The 22,736-nt window shown below is 45.4% G+C and overlaps 1 protein-coding gene across 4 annotated transcripts in view; it reads left to right on the plus strand.

Moving 5' to 3' along the window:
* Positions 1–215: 215 nt before the first annotated feature.
* Positions 216–22,736, plus strand: part of LOC121146218 (WT1 associated protein) — a 28,792-nt gene continuing 6,271 nt past the window's right edge. Inside the window, exons 1-7 of one of the 4 annotated variants that reach the window (XM_040965584.1) lie at positions 404–501; positions 5,674–5,711; positions 7,885–7,940; positions 13,054–13,112; positions 13,673–13,800; positions 18,961–19,139; positions 19,376–20,203. In XM_040965584.1, the coding sequence (XP_040821518.1) occupies positions 5,682–5,711; positions 7,885–7,940; positions 13,054–13,112; positions 13,673–13,800; positions 18,961–19,139; positions 19,376–19,436 (513 nt within the window). In that variant the 5' untranslated portion in view covers positions 404–501; positions 5,674–5,681 and the 3' untranslated portion in view covers positions 19,437–20,203. Of the gene's footprint in view, positions 276–327; positions 502–5,109; positions 5,530–5,673; positions 5,712–7,884; positions 7,941–13,053; positions 13,113–13,672; positions 13,801–18,960; positions 19,140–19,375; positions 20,204–22,736 lie in introns of those variants that run through there. The other 3 variants (XM_040965582.1, XM_040965581.1, XM_040965583.1) reach the window with 3 other exon arrangements.

Genomic DNA, 22,736 nt, shown 5'->3' on the forward strand with positions numbered 1-22,736 from the left:
GAGATGCCCCGCTGCTGACCTCCGCCGCCCCTCTCGCTCTCCTCTCTCGCTCTCTCCCCGGCGGCCCGACACCCCGAGCCTGCGGAGGGGGCGGCGGCGGGGCTCGCGCCCGACCTCGGCGTGAGGGGCTGCGGCGCGGCGGGAGCGTCCCCCAGGGCGGCCGTCGCTCCATCACGGCGCGAGGGCCCCGGTCGGCCGAGGCCGGCGGCCCGCACTCCGGTCGGCTGCGGTGCTGCGGCGGGGCCCGGCGGCCGCGCCCGGGAGGCGCCTCCACGGTAAGCCGGCCGGCCGCGAACATGGCGGAATGGGGAGGCCGGCGGCGGGGCGGGGCGGGGCGGGGCCGGCCCGGGCGCCGGGGCCTGGTTTCCTCCCTCAGCGCCATTTTGTGGCAGCGAGACCCGCAAATAAAGGGGCGCGCGGGGCCGTGGCGGGAGGAGGAGCGCGGCGGCGAGGCCTCGGTCTATGCGACTGGCGGCGCCCGCGCGGCCGCGGCCTGGAGAGGTAGGTGCGGGCGGCCGGGCCCCGGAGCGGCGGGGAGAGCCCGAGGGGCCGCGCCGGCCTCCGGGCAGCCGCTTCCTGCTCCCGCCGGCCGGGACGCTTCCGCCGCCCGGAGGCCGTCTTCCTCGGGCCCGGAGGTGGCGGCGGGCGCCTCGGAGGCCCCGGGCCGGGCCTCTCGGGGCTGCCGGGTGGTGGGCGTCCTTCCCGGCCTGCGTCTCCCGTGCACCCGGCGCGTGGGCCAGGGAGAAGCGGTTAGCTTGGCCCGGTTCTTGGCGGCGCGTCCTCCGTGGGCCTTCTGTGTTAGAACGGAGGGCGTGTGTCCTGCGAGGACCGGGATGCTCCCCGGGCCGCGCGCCTGTCGCCAGGGGTCCCCCCCACGCGGGTCCCAGCCAGGGTTGCAAAAGTGAATTCCCAAAGGACGGCGTCTGAGGGCTTGCCTGGCCGAGGCAGTAACGTGGGAAGGAGAGAGGGAAAAAGGGGCCCGTGCCCGGTGGAAAACTTGATCGGTGGGCGTAGGGCAGCGGTGCCTTGTGTCTGTCCCTTTTCTGCCCACTTTCCCCGTCGCTTCCCTCACGTGGTGAACTCCGTTGCAGCGCAAGTGAAAGTCACCGCAAGTTAGATTCGCTTTTTTTGGTTTAGCGATTTTGTGTGCTGGGTAAGAACATGCTGCAGAGCCGGGGGACTCCTGGTGCAGACGAAATGGGAAAGCCTTTTCGGTATGACTGCCTTTTATTTCATTCGATCCGGAGCTGGAGAGGGCTGGGTGGCAGTGCACCGGGTGGCCCGCGGTAACGTTGAGGATACCTTGTTTCTAGCGTGCTGTGACCTCTTCAGCCAGACAGCGGAACCGTCGGGGTTTTCGCACGCTTCTCAGTGACAGAACTTGGCAAAATTACCAAAAATAGCGAAGTCCTGAAGGGTGAGAGCAGTAAGAGCAATGTGACCCGGGCACCACTGTTTTTTCCGTGGCCCCTCAGGATGTATAGATCTTCGTAGTATCCACCTTGCCAGACTCAGTGAGTCTGTCCAATGCTAGCAGGTGGATGTGAGATGGAAGCATGTCCTCGGGTGTGTTGGGAGTTGTGACAGTGAGTTTGCTGAGTACGGTACAACTGGTTTCAGATGCATAGGGTACAGAATCCTCGGGGAAATTTGGTTTTTAGCAATCTTAGTGTTTACAGTGCACCTGCATTACTTGTGTCTTATTTTTCGAAACTTTATGTTGATGGATCATATTTTGGTTTTATTTTTGTTTTTACTCTGTTTCTTATATTCCTACCTCATTTCTTGTCATCACCAAGCTTGTTGAAAAACTTTTCAGCATTCCCATAATAGAATAATAAGGTGATTTCATCAAGCTGTAAAGGTGCTAAACGCTGCAAATCAGTGTCTTTTAAGATGTATTGAGTGGAATGTACCCAGAAATGGTAAAGTTGCCTTGTATTCATATTTGGAAAATCCTTGTTTGTATGGCTTTATATATATATATATAAAATGATGAATGCATTTAGAAAACGGCACTTGCAAAATCGGTATGATTTTTGCCAAATTTGGAAACGGTAGCCCAGTTAAGTAACTTGCTCAGGATCACAGTTAAGACTAATACAAGTGTGGAGAATAGGTGGTTCTCTAACTGCATGGGGTGATTGGCTGGGTCCTTTCTGCAGAGCACAGGCCCTCAGTACAGGGCCAAGTTGCTTAGTAAAGTGTCATGACGCTGATGGGTATGGGATGCTGGGGAGACATTCAGGCATCTAGGGTGGATCTGATGTTCTGAATTTGAGGAATATCATCTCTGGATGATCTACATAAATAATTGAAACTTTGATATAGTTTAAAAACCAGTCATTTTAAATTGTACTTTAAGGTAGCCAGACTAGCTAATTTTGATTTTTTTTTCTATTTTTTAAAATCTCCAGTCTTTATTTTTAAAGTATATATATATTTATATATAAATATTTATTATATATACTATATATGTTTATATATATGAAGTACAAATATCTATATATTTGTTTTAGGATTTATTTATTTTCATTGGAAAGGCAGATAGAGAGGAAGAGAGACAGAGAGGAAGATCTTCTGTCTGATGGTTCACTCCCCAAGTGATCACAACGGCAGGAGCTGAGCTGATCTGAAGCCAGGAGCTCTTCAGGGTCCCAGGGCTTTGGGCCGTCCTCAACTGCTTTCCCAGGCCACAGGCCGGGAGCTGGATGGAAGTGGAGCTGCTGGGATTAGAACCGGCACCCATATGGGATCCCAGCGTGTGCAAGGCGGGGACTTTTACCACTACACTATCATGCCGGGCCCAAAGTACATTTGTTTTTAATTTTAAAGGCAGAGAGAGATTGTGCATCCACTGAGTCCCTCCTCCAAATGACCACAGCAGCCAGAGCTGGGTCTCTCATCTTGAGCCGTATCAGCTGGAGCTGGAACAGAGCTGTTTCTGAGACCCAGGCTTTGTGACAGGGCTGTGCATATCCCAGCATCTCAGCCACTCACATTTCACATGGTTGAGGAGGGAAAGCAGAATTACCCATCTTGATTAGGAAGCAGCTTTTGAGAGGCACTGGGTTTAGGACCCAAACCTCCAATTTATTCATTCGCTTTTTTAAGTTGACTTGATCACCAAATGAGTCACATTTGCATCCTGGGAAATGGGGATTAACTTTGATTTTCAAAAGTTATTTCTCATAAGTACTAAGAGAGTGCGTGTGCACCTTTAAGATTCAGATTCAGATCTGGTGACTCCCAATGCTGTTGCAGGGTGACAGGCGCAGCAGTTAAACCGCCACATGGGACTCTTAGCTTGTGCACTTGCAGTCCCGCTCCTGGCCAGTTTTCTTAACAGGGTAGGAGAAGATGGCCCAGGTGCTTGGGGCCTCTGCCCACCCGTGTGCGGACAGGAACCGAGTTCCTGACGGTTGACCTTGGCCTACCGCAGACCCAGCATTTACAACCCTTTGAGGTATGAGGCCTTGGATGCAAGACCAGTTCTGTCTTTCCCTCCCTCTACCTTTCGGATGTTTCTTTTTAGTGATGTTGTATCATTTCTTCTTTCCAGTGGAAGATTAGTTTACGAATCTGGAGTGTTTATCTGCTATGAATCTAGAAATGACTATGGATGTAAAAATTGCCTTGGGGATTAATACATCTTTTAGCCAATCCAAGCAGTGTGAATGTAAAAATTGAGAATTAGGCTCTGTTTTGATTGAGTAGCTGAATGTTAATATTTTTAAGTTTTCAGCTTACTTTTTTTTTAAATTATTTTTCTTAGAAAGGCCATCTGCAGAAAGATGAGATCCAGAGATGTCCATCTGCTGGACAAAATTTGGAAACTGTAGCACAGAGGGTTAAGTAACTTGCTGAGGATCACAGTTAACAATAATACAAGTGTGAAGAATTGGCCATCCCCTGGTGGCCACAACGACTATAGCTGAGCCAATCTGAAGCCAGGACCTTCTGGGCCTGCCACCAGGTGCAGGGTCGCATCCTCTGCTGCTGCCACCAGGCCACTGGCAGGGAGCTAGATGGAAGCAGAGCTGCTGCCACACAAACTGGTGCCCATATAGGATCTGAGCGCTTGAAGGGGTTGGGAGGATTAGGCAACTGAGCTGTTGTACTAGGCCCTCAGAACCATGCCCTCGGCCTGTTCTAATTTGCCTTCACCTTAGTGAATTTAATTGTGTGGCTTATCAAAGAAAGATGGACTTTTCATCAATTTAACATTTTTCTCAGGCTCTTAATTCCTAAATTGAATACATATACATAGAATGACCTGTGACTGTTAAGAACTCATCTGCGAAAATGTAAATGTTGCATAAAACCTGTATTTATCCCTGACTTAAATTTCAGAAGGTTATTTTGGGGGTCGTGTTTAGTGAAGTCACCTGCATCCCATGTTGGAGAGCCTGGGGTTACCAGCCTCAACTCCTTGTTCCAACTTTCTGTTGACCCCGGAAGGCAGCAGGGTAGCTCAGGCCGCTGAGCCGTGCCCCCTAACTGGGAACCCTGCATTGAGGCTCAGCTCCCAGTTTAGCCCACCCAAGTCCTGGCTGTTGAGTACGGGCAGGAGTGCTCACTGTCTTGAAGAAACGTTCTCTGAATGCCATTTTAATTCACATCTACTCAACAACTTTTTAAAAAGACTTTTTTTTTTTTTAATTGGAAAGGCAGATACACAGAGAGGAGGAGAGACAAAGGGAGGAAGATCTTCCGTCCGATGGTTCACTCCCCAAGCGGCTGCAGCAGCTAGAGCTTTGGGGTTTTTGTTTGTTTGTTTATTTAAGGCAGCTACAGAAATGGAACTTTCATCCACTGACTGACTCTGCAGATTTTTCCTAGCAGCTCAGGCTGGCTAGGCGAATGCCAGAGCACAGAACTCCCTGGTACCCAGTGGGTAGCAGCAACTCAGTTACTGGACTGTCCTCCACTGTTCCTGGGATGTCCTAGCAAACACTAATTTGGAATTGGAGGAGCTAGGACTCAAATGAGCCACCACAGTATGGCATGTTGATGTCTCATTGCCACAATGCCCACCCCAGAGAAATATTTTCTGTTATGGTGTGTGTGTGTATTGTGTGTGTGTGTATAACACACCATAACAGAAAATATTTATATATATATATATATAAAAAACTGCTGAAGAGAAGTGAATTGCCATCGATATATGATAAAATTTACCTTGTTGGTACAACATTAGCATAAAATGAAGGCTTGGACACTGGTACTACCCTAACAGCATGCCTAGGAACTCCCCAAGCCCGGTGTCTGACTACAATATTGAGTTACCACTTTGAAAATAAGATTTCTTTCATAGGAGAGCTGTAAGATTGAAATGGAAAGTTGCGTTTTTTTCTCTTGGCCCTTTATGGCAGCATCAGAAGGACTCGATTTTTAGCAAGGGGGTTTTGAAATTTACTGAATATGTTAGGTACTGTTATCAAAGAAAAAGGTGACTGGAGAGTGTGGGAACGCTAATGTGCCTTTTGTGTGATTAGAACTACTCTGAAATTAAAAGTTTAAGTAAAGGTAATCTTACGATTGGACTGTAAGTTACTCTGACAACAAGAAGATTTAAAAGAACCAGTAACTTCTTTGTATCTTACCTGGAAGAAAACCAATAACTTCTTTCCCAATCTTTTCTCTCTCTCTCTCTCTCTCTCTTTTTCTAAGGATTCAAGATGACCAACGAAGAACCCCTTCCCAAAAAGGTATGTGTTGTTTTGTTTTCAGTTTCCAAGCATCTGTTCCATGATGGTGAAGGGGCTGTTTGTTGCTGTGGCATCCTCCTGTCTTTATGGCAGTGATAACCCTGGGGCTGTGCAGGCGGCCAGATACTGTTACCTGAGTTTTCAGGTAACACTCACCCTTGGTAGTAGGCATATTCCCAGCTGTGGGTACACATGTCAGAAAAGGAGAGGTCCATGAATTCCTGTCAAGTCGTTTCTCTAGGCTTCAAGGAGTGATTATAGCTGATTCCTGGGTGCCTTTTCTGAACTTCTTAATTGTGCTGTTGTACTAATTAAAAATTACTTTGTACCTCCCCCCCCCTTTTTTTTTTTTTTTTTTTTTTTTTTTTTTTTTTACTATTTAGATCTAATGCCCATCCTTCTGCTGTGTAGTACCATGTTAGTGGTTAATATTACAACTTGAAACTGTTTTCCTCAAGATGTATTTTTTGAGTGGCAGGTGGGGCCAACACCATCCCATATGGATGCTGGTTTGAGAATCAGCTGCTCCACTGGTGGACTGGCACTAGTCCAGCTTGACCAGATAGTTGCACAGAAAAATTTTCTGTGGAAGTCAACATTATGTAATGGGCAAAGCATCCCGTAGGGGTATCAGTTTGAGTCTTGGCTGCTCTACTTCCTATCCAGCCCCCTACTGACATGCGTGGGAAAGTAGTGAAAGATAGCCCAAGTGCTTGAGCCACTGTACCCAAGTGACCTGGAAGAAGCTCTGGTCTCCTGGCTTTGACTGGGCCCAACCTTAGCCATTGTGTCCAGTTAGGGAGTAAACCTGTAGATGGAACAGCACTGTATGTCTGTCTTCCTCTTATTGTGTAACTCTGACTTTCAGGTCATTTTTTCTTTTTAAGGCAAGCATCAGCTTGAGAAAGGGAAAAGGAAATATTTTCCATGTGCTGATTCATTCCCTGATCAGCCACAGTGGCCAGGGCTGGTGGTTCAGGCCCACTCCAGGATCCAGGAGTTCCATCCTAGTCTAATCTGGTGACAGGGACCCATGTGCTTTGGCTGTCTTCAACTTCTGTCTGGATATGTTAGCGGGGAGCTGGACCCGAAGTAGAGTGTCTGAGAAGTATACTGGATTTTTTAAATAGGATTTGAGCATTGTAAGCCACAGCTTAGCTCACTGCTAGAATGCCAGCCTCTGGATTTTTTTTTTGTTGCTGTTTTTCATATTGTTTATTTGGACTGCAGGGTTACAGAGAATGGAGAGAGACAGAAAAAAAAAATCTCCCGTCTGCTGGTATATGCTTTAAACAGCCTTAACAGCTGATACTGGGCTAGACTGAAGCAGGAGCTGGAACTCTGTCCGCTTTTCCCGTGTGGGTCCAAGGCTCCAAACACTTGGGCCATCTTCTAATAGTCAGCCACATTCGCGGGGAGCTGGAAGTATAGTAGCCGGACTTGAACCTGTGTCCATAGGAATGCCAGTGTTGCAGGTGGTGGCTTAACTGACTTTGCCATGGTGCCAGCCTCAACAAACAGCTTTTAAAAATTATTTGAAAGAGTTACAGAGAGGTCTTGCATCTGTTGGTTCACTCCCTAAGTGGCCACTTTGACCAGAGCTGGGCTAGTCCAAACCAGCAACCTCTTGAAGTTGTCTCAGGTCTCCCACATGGCTGCAGGAACCCAAGGACTCGGCCATCCTCTGCTGCTTTCCCAGGCTGCCATCAGGGAGCTGAATGGGAAGTGGAGCAGCCATGACATAAACCCTGCCCCTTTATGTGATGTAACAATTTCACCTAGAGGATTAGCCAGTTGAGCCATGATGCCAGCCCCAAGCCTGTTTTGGTTTTAGTTGTTAGTTAGCGTCTCATTGTGCAAGTGTCACAGTTTGAGGGCATGAAAAAGAAAGCTACTGTTCTTTTTTTTTTTTTTTTTTTTTTTTTTGGTCATTTGAACCAGCATGTAGTGATGCCCCAGAGGGAATTGGTTTGTGTTTCCCAAACCAAAATGCTCACTGTTCTGCATAGCTCGCTTGTGCACTGAGGCGGGATTTCAGATGAGTGAGGTGTGCGCTGAGCTGCGTCCATCTCGGCCTCCAGAGCTGCTTTGTAGCTGCGACTTGAGAGCGCTTGTCGCCGGGGGCTTTGTCTGCAGGAGGAGCAATCGGTTCATGTTTTCATTTTCCTTGTAGGTTCGACTGAGTGAAACAGACTTCAAAGTTATGGCACGGGATGAGTTAATTCTAAGGTAAAATGCTCTTTCATACAAAACTAAGCATTTCTCTGTGTTATATTGAGACTACAATTGAGCATGTCAAATGTTTTATTGTTAGTATTAATGTCACATCATTTGATACAGCTTTTTTCCCCCCCTTTTTTCTTTCTAATGTTGTGTGTTTTGGGGCCCAGTGCAATGGCTCAGTGTGGCTAAGTCCTTGCTTTGCATGTGCCAGGGTCCCACATGGGTGCTGGTTCATGTCCCAGCTGCCGCACTTCCCATCCAGCTCCCTGCGTGTGGCCTGGGAAAGTAGTAGAGGATGGGTTTCTTTTTGTTTTGTTTTAATTATTATTTATTTGTTGGGGCAGATTTCTTAGTGGCCTGTTTCTTCCTTATATAGGCATTAAGGAAATGTAAATGTATTCGTGAACTGCAGCAGCAGCCTGCTGGCTCCTGGACTCACAGTGGCGAGTTTCTTTTGCAGAGACAGAATATTAAGAGTTGATACTTGGGAAGTATAGGTGCTTCATGGACAACTTGCTCTTGTGAAAGACCTTGATCTCAGGAAGTTTTCAGTTTTAGAAATATGTGGGTGCTGCCATTTGTCCTACCAGTTAGAGCAAAAGCACTGCGTATTCTGGTGCTCAGCTTTTGCGGCCTGTGTCCTGGCTCCCAAACCCAGCCCTGTCCGTGGCCCTTGTGAGCGTCTGTCAGGATGAGCTGGGGATGGCAGGCCCTTACCTGGTGCTCCCAGCTTCTCAGAAACAAACAAGTTGGTGTACATTTTCCGTGAACTTTTGGGGAGACTCCTCATTCATAGGCTTTCTTTCATGCTTAACATTTGAAAAAAAACTGGATTTCTGAGATACGCTTGTGCTTATGGAGGAAGCATTCATCAATAACATGAAGCTGTTCTTTTCCCAAAACATGACCTTGGCCAACTGCTCCTTTTTTTCTCATAAAGATTTATTTTTGTTGAGAAGGCAGATCTACAGGGAGAGGAAGACACAGAGAAAGGTCTTCCTTCTAACAGCCTGCACGTTCGTCTGGGTTTCCCATGTGGGTGACAGGGCCCCAGGATGCACTTACACTGTTAGCTGTGGCCTCCCACGTTATCCTTTGAAGGAAGCTGGAGCTAGAAGGGAAGCCAGGACTTGAACACATACCAGCGTGAGGTGTGGCTGCTGTGCAGACTGCTGCGGAAATGGCTGCCCTAAGTTCCTTTGGTTTTTTTCTTTTCCTGTATGTTTAATGGAAAGGCAAATTTACAAAGAGAAGAAGCAACAGAGCTCTTGCCTTCATTGGTTTACTCCTCGCAAGGCCCCTCATTGGCCAGCACTGAGTCAATCCAAAGCCAGGAGCTTTTGGGTCTCCCACATGGGTGTATCTACAGAAGCAAGTACCTGTCAGGAATGAGAACAAGAAAAGGATGTTCACAGAGACAGGAAGCAACAGGTGACATGGTTCACTTTATAAGCTGAGCACTTCGATTAACTCTTTCTTTCAAGGAATCGCTTAAAACCTATTGGTGGGTGGACCCGGCGCGGTGGCGCAAGTGGTTAAGGTCCTCACCTTGCATGCCTGGGATCCCATATGGGCTCCGGTTCTAATCCCGGCAGCCCCACTTCCCAGCCAGCTCCCTGCCTGTGGCCCAGGAAAGCAGTCAAGGACGGCCCAAAGCTTTGGGACCCTGCACCCGCATTGGAGACCCGGAAGAGGCTCCTGGCTTCGGATCGGCATAGTATCGACCGTTGCGCTCACTTGGGGAGTGAATCATGGGACGGAAGATCTTCCTCTCTGTCTCTCCTCTCTGTATATCTGCCTTTCCAATAAAAAAAATAATAAAAAAATAAATCAAACAAACAAACAAAAAAGAAACCTATTGGTCGGTGTTTTAACAGGATTGTTCTGCGGATTAATCCTCCTTCAGGGTTGGCATTCCCTGTGGCTACCAGTTCTGCTTTTGGCTGTTCCACTTCAGATCTAGCTTCCTGCTTGTTTACAGGAAAGCATTTGAGGATGGATCAAGTCCTTTGGCCCCTGCTCCCACATGAGAGAGACCCAGAAGCTCCTAGCCTCAGATCTGTTCAACGCCTGCTGTTAAGGCCATTTCGGGAATGAACCTGTGGATGATAGATCTGTCTTTCTATAAATTTGCTTTTCAAACAAAAATAAGCAAATCACTTAAAAAGCAACTGCTATTTAAGCAGTCTCTTCTCCTTTTAATGTAGATATTCTTGCATCAGCTTTTAGTTTTTCTCCTCTAAAATAGTTCCTTTGAGAAGTAGGTGGGGGGACCTGGCTCAATATCATAATGGTTAAGGTTCTTCGCCTTGAACGCACCGGGATCCCATATGGGCGCTGGTTCTAATCCTGGCTGCTCCATTTCTATCCAGCTCCTTGCTTGTGTCCTGGGAAGCAGTTGAGTATGGTCTGAGACCTTGGGACTCTGCGCCCACATAGGAGACCCACATGAAGCTCCTGGCTTTGGATCAGCTCAGCTCCAGCCATTGTGGCCACTTGTGGAATCATCTAGTAGACAGAAGATATTTCTCTCTGTCTCTCCTTTCTGTATATCTGCCTTTCCAATAAAAATAAATCTGTGCAAGAAAGAAGGAAGGAAGGAAAGAAAAAGGTGGCCCCTGGACAAGGGGAGAAATATAAAGCAGTAGGAGTAGACTAGTAAGAGAGATTGAATCCTATATTTAACAATAGTTATTTAAATCAATTGTAAAATTACTAAATACAAATGAGATTCAAACATTATCAAACTATAAAATTAAAATACAAATGTAATTATCTGATAAATATATGTAAAATATAAAAACGTATAAGAATGGAGAATGTAATTTGAAATTAGCAAAATAAAATGGAAACCATCTGTAAGAACAGATATCTAATAAAGCATAATTACATTTTAAGAAAGAAATAGATGGGTTTCGTCTTAGGAAGGATTGTTTTTTACTTATTATATTGTGATTTTATGCTTATCAAATAGCTTATTTTAGAGATTATGAAATACGGCTCTGGCATTATGTAGCAAGTTAGGCCGCTGTTTGCACCAGCTGATATCCCATATCAAAGTGCCAGGTAGAGTTATGGCTGCTACACTTTGGAGCTTCTAGATACCTTCTTTAAAGGTTTATTGATGGACCTGATACGATAGAATAGTGGCTGAAGTCCACGCCTTGCATGCACCGGGATTCCATATGGGCCCCAGTTCTAATCCCTGCGGCACTGCTTCCCATCCAGCTCCCTTCTTGTGGCCTGGGAAAGCAGTTGAGGATGGCCCTAAGCCTTGGGACCCTGCACCCGCGTAGGAGACCCGAAAGAGCCTCCTGCCTTTGGGTTGGCTCAGCTCCAGCCGTTGTGGCCGCTTGGGGAGTGAACCATCGGACAGAAGATCTTCCTCTCTGTCTCTCCTTCTCTCTGTACATCTGCCTTTCCAATAAAAATAAATAAACCTTTTTTTATAAAAGGATTTTTTTAAAAAGGATTTATTATAAAAATTTATTAAAAATTTATAAAAAATAAATAATTATTTTTTTAAAAAACCTTTTTTAAAAAGTTTATTTGTTTTTATTGGAAAGGCAGATGTACAGAGAGAAAGAGAGACAGAGATCTTCCAGCCGCTGTTTTATTGTCCAAATGCCTGCAAGAAGTGGTTAAAAATGAGACCGTCGGGCCCGGCGCGGTGGCGCAAGTGGTTAAGGTCCTCGCCTTGCACGTCCCGGATCCCATGTGGGCACCGGTTCTATCCCGGCAGCCCCGCTTCCCTTCCAGCTCCCTGCCTGTGGCCCAGGAAAGCAGTCGAGGACGGCCCAAAGCTTTGGGACCCTGCACCCGCGCTTGGAGACCCGGAAGAGGCTCCTGGCTTCGGATCGGCATAGTATCGGCCATTGCGCTCACTTGGGGAGTGAATCATGGGACGGAAGATCTTCCTCTCTGTCTCTCCTCTCTGTATATCTGCCTTTCCAATAAAAAAATAATAAAAATAAATCTTTAAAAAAAAAAATGAGACCGTCTGCAGCAGCGAGCTTCTTCTGTCTCCCACATGGATGCAGGACCAGCCTCTACTGCTTTCCCAGGCGCCAAGCAGGGAGATGGATAGGAAATGGAGTAGCTGGGACTTGAACTGGTGCCCATATGAAATACCAGGACTTAAAGAAAGATGATGAGCCAATTGAGCCATTATCCTGGACCCTAAATGATTTTCTTAAGCTCTATTTTATTTATTTGAAAGACATAATAAAGAGAAAAAGATCTTCCATCTGCTGGTTTGCTCCCCAGATGGCCACAACAACTGGAACTGTGCCAGACCAAAGTCAGGAGCCTAGAGCTTCTTCAGGTCTCCCTTGTGGGTGCAGGAGCCTAAACACTTGGGCCGTCTTCCACTGCTTTCCCAGGTACAGCAAGGAGCTAGATCAGAAGTGGAGCAGCCAGGGCTTAAACTGGCACCTGTGTGATGCTGGCATTACAGGTGACAGCTTCACTCGTGCCACAATGCTGAGCCCTCAGAAAAGCTCTTTAAAGAACAGTTTGTGTTAACTCTGTGACTGAAGAGCAACTAGAAAATGCGCATATTTAAAAAGCAGAATAGAGGATGTTAAAGGCAAGATTCTCTGTTAAAAGTTGCTGGGTAAGTCTTGTTTATGTGCAGTGTTTGCTAAGACCAGCCGTGGCCTCTTCCCAGTATGTAGAGTAGAGGGGGACAAGGATGAAAGTCCCCTTACTCAGTGATAGCGTGTGGCATTCATACAGGCTGCTCCTACCAGTCATTATCACACTGTATAGTTATTATGTCAGTTTTTAATAGGGTCACATGGTAATTTCAGCAACAGTAGTAGGAGGATAAAGGTCTTCATCACACAGAATTTGGCACATTTCTCTTCTGCCTTTGAAGTGTGTCTCAAAGTTGTGGTCATTTGTTCGTCTGTAATCTCGCTGTCGTCTTGAGTGCGACCAGCATGGATCGCTGATCTCGTGCAGAGAAGCACCTGCAAATTGAGAGGGATTATTGGTTCAGCTAGACTGACAGTTGAAACCACCCAGCAGAATTGGTAGTATTGTCATAAGTGATTTAGTAGAACTTTAAAGTAGTTTTGATGTCAACACCTAATACATGTTCTTACTTTTGCGCTAGGTGGAAACAGTATGAAGCTTATGTGCAAGCCTTGGAGGGGAAGTACACAGATCTGAACTGTAAGTTGCGGTTTTATCTTCCCAAGGATTGTGAACTGTCTCCTTGTAGGTTGCTCCACACACGTGATAATTGCTCTACGAAAGCAAACGTAGCTTTGCTCGAGCAGTTTATTCATAGGAAAGCTGTTCGTTCAGGGACAGTGTTGGGTGTAAGAAAGTGACATAGCTTCCCTCATCCAGAAAGCTGACGCCTAGAAAGTCAGTTACATGGACAGTAGTTTTCAAAACATCACAAAAGCTTAAAATACTGCCCTCTCACACAGTTAGTGGCATTTTTACATTGAGTTTTATATGTAGGAAATGCTGGGGTTTCTTAACTATTGGGGACAGATTGCAGCATGAAAATAAGGTTTAGTTTACTCCTTGATGGTTATGATACACTATAACACCACTGCTGTCATGGTCAGGAACAAATATCTTTGTTATGTAGGATGGTAACCAAAGACTTGAGATTTTTTTGCACTCATTATTGTCAGAGATAATTTAAACTTTCTGTTGGTTCACTTTGATGTTTAAATTATGTTTGTAATGGTTTGAAACTTTTAAAATTTCAATCACAGCAAATGATGTAACTGGCTTAAGAGAGTCTGAAGAGAAGCTGAAGCAGCAGCAGCAGGAGTCCGCACGGAGAGAGAACATCCTTGTCATGCGACTCGCGACCAAGGAGCAGGAGATGCAGGAGTGTACTGTGAGTAGTTCCCTTGCAAGTGTCCGCGCGTCCTGAGCGTCAGGCAGTTCTGGGTACTTGTCGGACGAGTCTGAGGGGTAACTGCTGACAGTGCTTTCCCCTTCTCTTGGCCAGGCAAGCCATCTGGTTCATTTCTCTTCTGTTCCCGGCCCTCTGTGTAGAACCATACGGTAACTTCAGCTTCTGTGAGGACCTTCTGGATTGTTCAAACATTCGTTTCTACTCTATCTACTGTGACAGTCTTACCAATTCTTTTTGTTTAAGATTTATTTTTTATTGGAAAGGCAGATTTACAGAGATGAAAAGAAAGCTCTTCCATCGGCTGGTTCACTCCAAGTGGCTGCAATTGTGCCAATCTGAAGCCAGGAGCTTTTTTTGAGTCTCCCATGCAGGTGCAGGGTCCCAAAGCTTTGGGCCAGCCTCCATTGCTTTCCCAGGCCACAGGCAGGGAGCTGGATGGGAAGTGGAGCCTCCAGGATTAGAACCTACACCCATATGGTAACCCGGTGCGTTCAAGATGAGGACTTTAGCCTCTAGGCTGCTCTGCAGGGCCCCCACTTTTTTTGTTTGTTTTAAAGGCAGACAGGCAGAGACAGAATCTTCCTCTACTGGTTTATCCCTGAAATCTTGCTTTTAATTTTAAAATCTGAATGCTTATTTAACTTGTTATGTACTGTCTATTCATTTGCCACATGTCCATTACTCTCCCCTGCAGTGCGATGCATTGTTTCTGGTCACCGTAGACACCATGTGAACACAGTCCTTTTCCTAGATCTTTGGTCTCCCAACACTGGCCTCTACCTGCGTGCTTTTAGCCTGACAGCATCCCATATTGCTCAAAAACAAAGGCTCACCATGTTTCCCTCTCCTGTCTCTCCCAGTGTAGTTTCAGTCCTTCCTGTTACTGGTTCTTTTTCTCCCTGCTCGTTAGTGGGTGTTTAACGAGTTTACTTTTTATAGGAGTTTTAGTCTTAACTTCACAGTACAAATGCCAGAGAGAAGCAGTGTGGATGGATGATGTAGTGTCTCACAATGAAGGGTCTTGAATTCTTTCTGTTTTACTGATTTCCTAATGCTGGCATTGTAGCTCAGATTATACGTACGTGTACACAGGCGCCACCCTCGCAGCCTTGAATGGTAAGACGAAGAAACAGTGTGCCCTCTCATCTGCTGGCTCCCTTCTGGGGCCCAGGCACTCTGTGCCATCTTAGGTGTCTGGCCTGTGTCTTAGCTACTAGGCTAAATACCTGCCCCTCATTTACTACTTAGCCACATAATCTAGACATCCTGGACTCAGGTTTTTTTTTAGCTATCCTGACAGTTTTGATCATGATCATATATAATGTCTGGTCAAAGCTTTGGTGAGTTCCCTACCACTGCCCTTTATTTTTAAACCTGTTTTTTTGTTTTGATTTGTTTTTAAGGTTTATTCTTTATTTGAAAAGCAGAGTTATAAATTGAGGGACATAGGGCTGGGTGACTCCTCAGGGCTGAGTCAGACCAAAGCATGGAACCAAAATCTGCATTCAGCTGTTCTGCCTAGGTGCTTGGGCTCAGCTGGTTAGGCCGGCTCTGCTTTCCAGGAAGCAGCATCAGTACAGAGCTCGTTTGAAGGTGGATCTACTGGGCCACACACTGGCACCACTATGGGATCCTGACTATACCACAATGCCAGCCCCTTAGCTTAGATTTTAATTTTAGTTTTTAACTTTTCTTTTTAATGATTGATTGATTTGAAAGAGAGCAATCGTCTATGTGTTGGTTCAGTCCCCACAGGATACAGTGGGGTTGGCTGGGCCGTGCCAAAGGTGGGGCTGGAGCTGCTTTTCCATTTCCCAAACGAGTGGCCAAGGCCAGGCACTCTAGCCATCTTACGTTGCCTCTCCTAGGCTGTTCATTAGCAGGGTACTGGACCAGAAGTGGAAAGTTGAGAGCCCAGCACGCCCAGCACAGGGCCTCAGCTGGCTTATGCTCTACTGGCAAGCACTGAGATCCGATAGGGCCTTGGGCTCTACTTGGCATGGGGAGCCCCAGCTCCTGACCTGACTGACTACTCATCTGCAGCCGATGTGGCCTCTAGGGAGTGAACCAGCACGTGGATGGACAATCTCTGTTTCTCCCTGGCTCTGTGAAGCTGCCTTTTCAATAAAAAATAAATGAATCTTTGTTGTTGATGTTGTTGTTGTTTTTGTTTTACCAAAAAACAAAAGTTGTGGACCTGGTACCCGTACGGGATGCTGGTATCACTGGCAATGCCATTACCACAATACTGGTCCTCTAAGTCGGTCTTTTGTTGGTGGGGGGAAAGAGATACACAGAGAGCAAGCACAGCCACGAGCCCAAGTACTTCTAGGATATTTTAAATTATGCAAGTCTATTTTTTTGTCTAAATGAAAGCTTTGTATATAAAGTAGAAGTAACTTTTTGGATTTTGTAAGATGTAACTAGTTTGCTTATAAGTGAAATAGATTGTTTTACTCCACTTCTGATGGTGTTCCTCATTTAGCCTTTTGTCAATTAACTCAGAATAGTACTAGATAAACAAATGACTTTCCACATAGGTTACTTAAAGTTCTTATCTCTAGGACATGGGATTCATCTTACTCAGGTTTACCTCTCTTACTAAAATATGTTAACTATTTGGACCTTACAAACCCAGTTAGTGGCCAAGTCAAGTCAGTGTTTTAGAAGTTGTTATAACTAATGACATCAGTATGTGCTGCCTCCTGGAAGGATGGCGTCACCCTCCTTGATTCAGTTGTCTAGCTGAGGGCCTGGCACAGTAACCAAGTGGCTAAAGTCCTCACCTTGCGTGCACCAGGATCCCATATGGGCACTGAGTTGTATCCCGGCTGTTCCACTTCCCATCCAGTTCCCTGCTTGTGGCCCGAGAGGGCAGTGGAGGATGGCCTAAACACTTGGGACCCTGAGCCCATGTTGGAGACCCAGAAGAGGCTCCTGGCTCCTGGCTTCAGATCAGCTCAGCTCTGGCTATTGTAACCACTTGAGGAGTGAACCAGTGGATGGAAGATATTGGTCTCTCTCTGTGTAAATCTGACTTTTCAGTAAAAATAAATGAATATTCAAAAATATTTATTTGTTTGTTTATTGGTCAGGTCCAGTACAGTAGCCTCACAGCTGAAGTCCTCGCCTTAGCTCTGGGCACTGTGGCCACTTGGGGAGTGAACCAGCAGATGGGAGATCTCTGTATATCTGACTTCCCAATAAAAATAAATAAATCTTTAAAAAATTTTTTGTCTAGCTGACCTTGTATTGAATAGTTTCAAAGATTTTTGTTTGGGGTATTTTCTTTTTTTAAGATTTATTTATTTTTATTGGAAAGGCAGATATACAGAGAGAAAATCTTCTGTCCACTAGTAGAGCAACTGAAGAGAAAATTGTATTTCTTGTGGAGGTTTCTAAAAGCTCTGGATTTGGAGTCAGGAAACCTGAGATCTGGAACTCTTGTCCCAGTTCCTAGTCTGTGCAGAGTAACCTCCGTGGACTCAGCCAGTTACCTTCTGACCCCAGATGTCTGTGAAGTCAGAAGTACTCAGGGGGAAAGTTAATGAATACATACTTGATTTTGCTTAAGGTGCTGTTGAATTTGGCTTTACTAAAGCTGTAATGCCAGCTCATGCTGGAAGTACACATTCAGAAATGGCTGTAGGGAGCCAGCCTGCTGTCTCAGTAGCTAAATCCTTGCCTTGCACACACTGGAATCCTGTGTGGGCACCAATTTGTGTCCCAGCTTCTTCATTTCCCATCTAGCTCCCTGCTCGAGGCATGGGAAAGTAGTAGAGTTTGACCCAGAAGAAGCTATTGCCTCTCCCTGGCCTCAGATTAGCTCAGTTCCATCCATTGTGGCCACCTGGGGAATGAACTAGCAGATGGAAGATTTCTGTTCTTGTCTCTGTAAATCTGCCTTTCCAATAAGAATAAATAGATCTCTCTTTTTTTAAGATTTATTTTATTTTTATTGGAAAGGCAGATATACAGAGGGGAGACAGAGAGGATCTTCCATCTGATGATTCACTCCCCAAGTGAGCGCAATGGCCGATGCTATGCCGGTCCGAAGCCAGGAGCTTTTTCAGGGTCTCCCACGCGGGTGCAGGGTCCCAAAGCTTTGGGCCGTCCTTGACTGCTTTCCCAGGCCACAGGCAGGGAGCTGGAAGGGAAGCGGGGCCGCCGGGATTAGAACCGGTGCCCATATGGGATCCCGGACGTGCAAGGTGAGGACCTTAACCACTGTGCCATCACGCCGGGCCCGAATAAATAGATCTTAAAAAAAAAGTTGTAATGGGGAGTAGCGTCAGAAGCCAAAACTCAAACCAAGGGAATTCTGCTATGAGATGTAGATATTCTGCGTTTTTAAAGAATTAGTCATTTCTATTGGAAAGGCAGATTTATAGAGAGAAAGAAGAAGATCTTCCATCAGCTGGTTCACTGCCCAAATGTCCACAGAAATCGGATTGTGTCAGTATCTTCTTTCAGTTCTCCTACATGAGCACAAGGTCCCAAGGCTTTGAGCCGTCTTCCACTGCTTTCCCAGGCCACAAGCAGGGAGCTGGAAGGGAAGTGGAGCAGCCAGGACATGAACAGGCTCCCACATGGGATCCTGGTGCTTGACAGGAGGATGAGCCAGTTGAGCCATAGTACCGGGCCTGCAGATGTCCTATTGTCAAGATTTGTTTATTTGAAAGCCTGAGCTTGAGAGGGCCAAAAGGAGTAACTTCCACTTGGTGGTTCAGTCCTCAAATGTCCCCAGCAGCCAGGGCTGGGCCAGCTGATGCCAACAGCCTGGAACTCCATCCAGGTCTCCCATGTGCATTTCAGTTGGGCCATCTTGCTTTCTTAGGATCATTAGAGGAGGGTTGAATCAAAGTTAGAACATTCAGTGTTTGAACCTGTGTTTATATGAGGTGTTGCTGTCAGCGACTTAAAACCAGTGTGTCCTAACACTGGTCCCTAGTCTTTTTTGGTACTGATATGATGTGATATAAATGTGATCTCTTTTGAAAGCCCCAATTATGGATCCAAAGAACTCAAATAATTGTTTTAATTTTATTATTTCAAGAGAATTTTAAGAAGGGGAGGAGCTTAGCAAGATGGTGTGTTTTCTTTGATTTGATAGTGATAGTTCCTTTTGCTTTTGCACAGACTCAAATCCAGTACCTCAAGCAAGTCCAGCAGCCGAGTGTTGCACAACTGAGATCCACCATGGTAGACCCGGCGATCAACTTGTTTTTCCTAAAAATGAAAGGTGAACTGGAACAGACTAAAGACAAACTGGAACAAGCCCAAAATGAACTGAGTGCCTGGAAGTTTACGCCTGATAGGTAAACAAATCATACTCCCCAGTCAAGACTTCCCTGACAGTCCCACTGCAAGAAAGTGTGGTGGGACAGCCAAGTACTTGTTTCCTCACCAGGACTCAGACTTTTGAGCCAAAAAAAAAAAAAAAAAAAAAAAAAAAGCCACATTCTTATACGGTCCAGCTTGTAATGGTTAATGTAAAACTTACCGGTGAACCTTGTGTTTCAGCTTTTCTCTCTTCCCCTTCCCCCTGCTTCAGAGGCCTGATGCCGTCGGACTATTCCGAAGAAGTGGCCACCTCCGAAAATTTCCCCTTCTAAAACCTGTAGACACTTGAGAAATGTTTCTGTTTGAAGAAAATAGAGGGAGAAGCAGAAGTCTTAAAGTCTGTGGCACACTGTGTCTTCAGACTGGAGGAATGAAAACCTAGAGCCTTTAAATCATGAATTGAACATGTAAAATTCCAGTAACATGTAAAACGGAATACTCATCGCTCTTAGCCTTGAGCATAGTGACTTAGACACTGTGTGTCAGGTTTGCCAATAAGACTGTGGACTTCATGACTGTTGTTGAACTTCTGGGTCAAATTTCACAGGAGGTGAATTTTGCTTTTAAAAGGGTTTTTTTGTTTGTTTTGTTTTTAAGAGCCAGCGATCTTTTGAGAGTCACAAGAAAGTCAAATGGTAGAAATCAGTGCCAGTAGTGCGTACGTTTAACCAGGCAGTGGGCTCCACTGCTCGATGGAGCCTGGAATCCAGATGGTTTTCATAAATGGTTTGTTTTTTATGGTTGCAAAAACTGTAGATAATCTTACTAAGGACTGTATAAACATGAAGCTGTGGTATGAGACTTCAGGTTTAAACTGTTGGAAGCATTATAAACATTCATTTCATAACTAGATTGTTACAAGGTACTGGCTGCCATGAGACTCGTTACTTTTCCAGTAGTCAACATTATGAAATCCCATTCCGTCCAGCAGGCACATGGGAAAAGAACATTGTGGTTGGTGTTAATGGGGGAAAGTTCCTTCATTGTATTTGGGCCTTTTGTATCAAGCTCTTGGTATTAAATTCAATGTGCCTTAAAATAGTTGCTTTTTTTTTTTTTTGTAAGTTCAAGGAATAAGGTGATTTTGTTGTATCAGAAGTCTGGGGGGAAGCCTCCGGAGAGCAGATTGATTTTGAAAAATTGTTGCTATGCCCTTCCAGGTGAAGGAAAAGGCTGTCTTACTTTTAAAAGATACTTTGTTTCAGCTGGTATTGTACAAGAGAAGGCGACACGACACTCATTTTTCCAGATATTGCAGTAGCAGTCAATTGGGGACAGCCTCCCAGGGTGCTTTCCGGAAGAAGGGGGAAATGGCGTTTTGGAACTGTGCGCTGGCCTAAGGGAGGCGTTCTGTGAATGGGAAAAGGTGTACCGATCATTACTAGCAAATTCATTTGATCATTTAGAAAAATGAGGCATTACTTTCTCCATGCTTCCATCCAATCCTGGAGGTGATTTTTTTCCGTCAGATCATTCTGTAAGTCACCAGTTCAGATTGTCGCATGGTGACACTTGCGTCTGAGATGAGTGGAAGATAACAGTCCAGCTTGTCCCAACGTTTAAGTGCAGTTTTAACAAGGGTGACTTAAGTTCTGTCTTAATCATTCCAATCAATTGTAAGTATCTTGTATGTTTGTGCTTTAGGGAACTAATGTGGGGCAGAGGGGGGGTTGAAGGCATGGTTTGTGTGACTTTTATCAGCAAGAAGTCCACTTCCAAAATTCTCATTTTTTGTGAGGGTTGGAGGGTAAGTAATCAAACGTGTTTGAAATTAGCTTACTGTGTTACAGACTCTTGTGTATATTTTTTTGCGTTTTAATATCACAGTACATAGAAAAGCAAAAACCACAGTACCAATGGCCACAGGATATTTTCAGTAGCTCAAGAATTCATAAAATGTGTTATTAACATGTACATAAATTTAGCCAGCCTCTTTTGCCTTAGCAGTCAGCTTTAAGGTCTGTGAATTGTTTTTTGTTTGCTTTCTTGTTATTGTTGAACTTTTCTCTTAATTACTAAGATAAGATTGCCACATGTAGTAACAGGTGGAGGTGGAAAGTGTCACCTACATGTGACCTTGCTAGCCCATTTTTTTCTCCAGAAGCTTAATTGTTAAATATCTTCAGTATTGTCAGCATAATTTCTCTGCATGTAGTCACTATGAATTTCTGACAAATGGGACATGCCATTCATACACATGACTTGTCAGGTTTTTCCCCACTTGATCCTTTGAGCATTCCTCCCTCCTTTATTACTTTTTAAAATTTTTGTGAAGATTTGTTTATTTTTAGTGGAAAGTCAGATTACAGAGAGGAGAGACAGAGAGGAAGATATTCCATTCTTTGACTCACAACAGCCAGAGCTGAGCTGATCCAAAGCCAGGAGCCTGGGGCCTCCTCTGGGTCTCCCTTGTGGGTACAGGGTCCCAAGGCTTTGGGCCATCCTCGACTGCTTTCCCAGGCCACAAGAAGGAGCAGAATGGGAAGTGGAGCCACCAGCGTTAGAACCAGCACCCATATGGCATATGCAAGGCAAGGACTTTAGCCACTAGGCTACCATGCTGGGCCCCCCAAACCTCCTTTGTTTTTATTTTTAATGTATGTCTAGATTACATCTTTAAAAATTCTGAACTTTTCTTAGAATTTATTTTTTTCTATTGCAAAGTCAGATATACGCATTTGGAGGAGAAGAGACAGAGAGGAAGGTCTTCCATCCGATGATTCACTCCCCAAGTGACCATAACAGCCAGAGCTGAGCCAGTCTGAAGCCAGGAGCCTGGAGCCTCCTCTGGGTCTCCCATGCAGGTGCAGGGTCCCAAGGCTTTTGGCCGTCCTCAACTGCTTTCCCAGGCCACAAATGGAGCTGGATGGGAAGTGGGGCTGTCGGGATTAGAACTGGCGCCCATATGGGATCCCAGCGGTGCGTGCAAGGCAAGGACTTTAGCCACAAGGCTACCTTTCTGGGTCCATGGGCTGTTTGTAGCATATTAATGAATCATATATTTTAATCATGTATAAATAAATTTTTTTTTGGTCCTGTATAATTATGTTGTCAGAGTAGATCAGATACCAGAAATACATTAATTTGAAATCATAGTCAATAGCCTGGAAAAATTAAAATAAGAAAGTTTTGTGTTTCCCAGTTTTAATTGTGAGGGATAAAGATCTCCAGAATTTTCTTGTTTGCGTTGGGTAAAAATTCATTCGTGAAATGCACGCATTTCAGAGTGGTCGGGACAGATGTGTCTCGGTCTGCAGTGCGTTAATTGTGTATAGCTTCCCCCAGAGCAGTCTATCCCCCTCCGCTTTCTAACTAGAGCACTGTGCAATGTTGATTCCTTTTTGTGAGTTTCCTAGAAGTATTTCTTTTTTTTTTTTTTTTTTTTTTTTTAAAGATTTATTTTTATTATTTTTTATTGGAAAGGCGGATATACAGAGAGGAGAGACAGAGAGGAAGATCTTCCGTCCGATGATTCACTCCCCAAGTGAGCGCAACGCCAATGCTATGCCGATCCAAAGCCAGGAGCCTCTTCCGGGTCTCCCACGCGGGTGCAGGGTCCCAAATCCTTGGGC

The sequence above is a fragment of the Ochotona curzoniae genome, unplaced genomic scaffold (assembly GCF_017591425.1).
Source record: "Ochotona curzoniae isolate NIBS_2020 unplaced genomic scaffold, NIBS_Ocur_1.0 scaffold_3890, whole genome shotgun sequence".
Classification (NCBI taxonomy): domain Eukaryota; kingdom Metazoa; phylum Chordata; class Mammalia; order Lagomorpha; family Ochotonidae; genus Ochotona; species Ochotona curzoniae.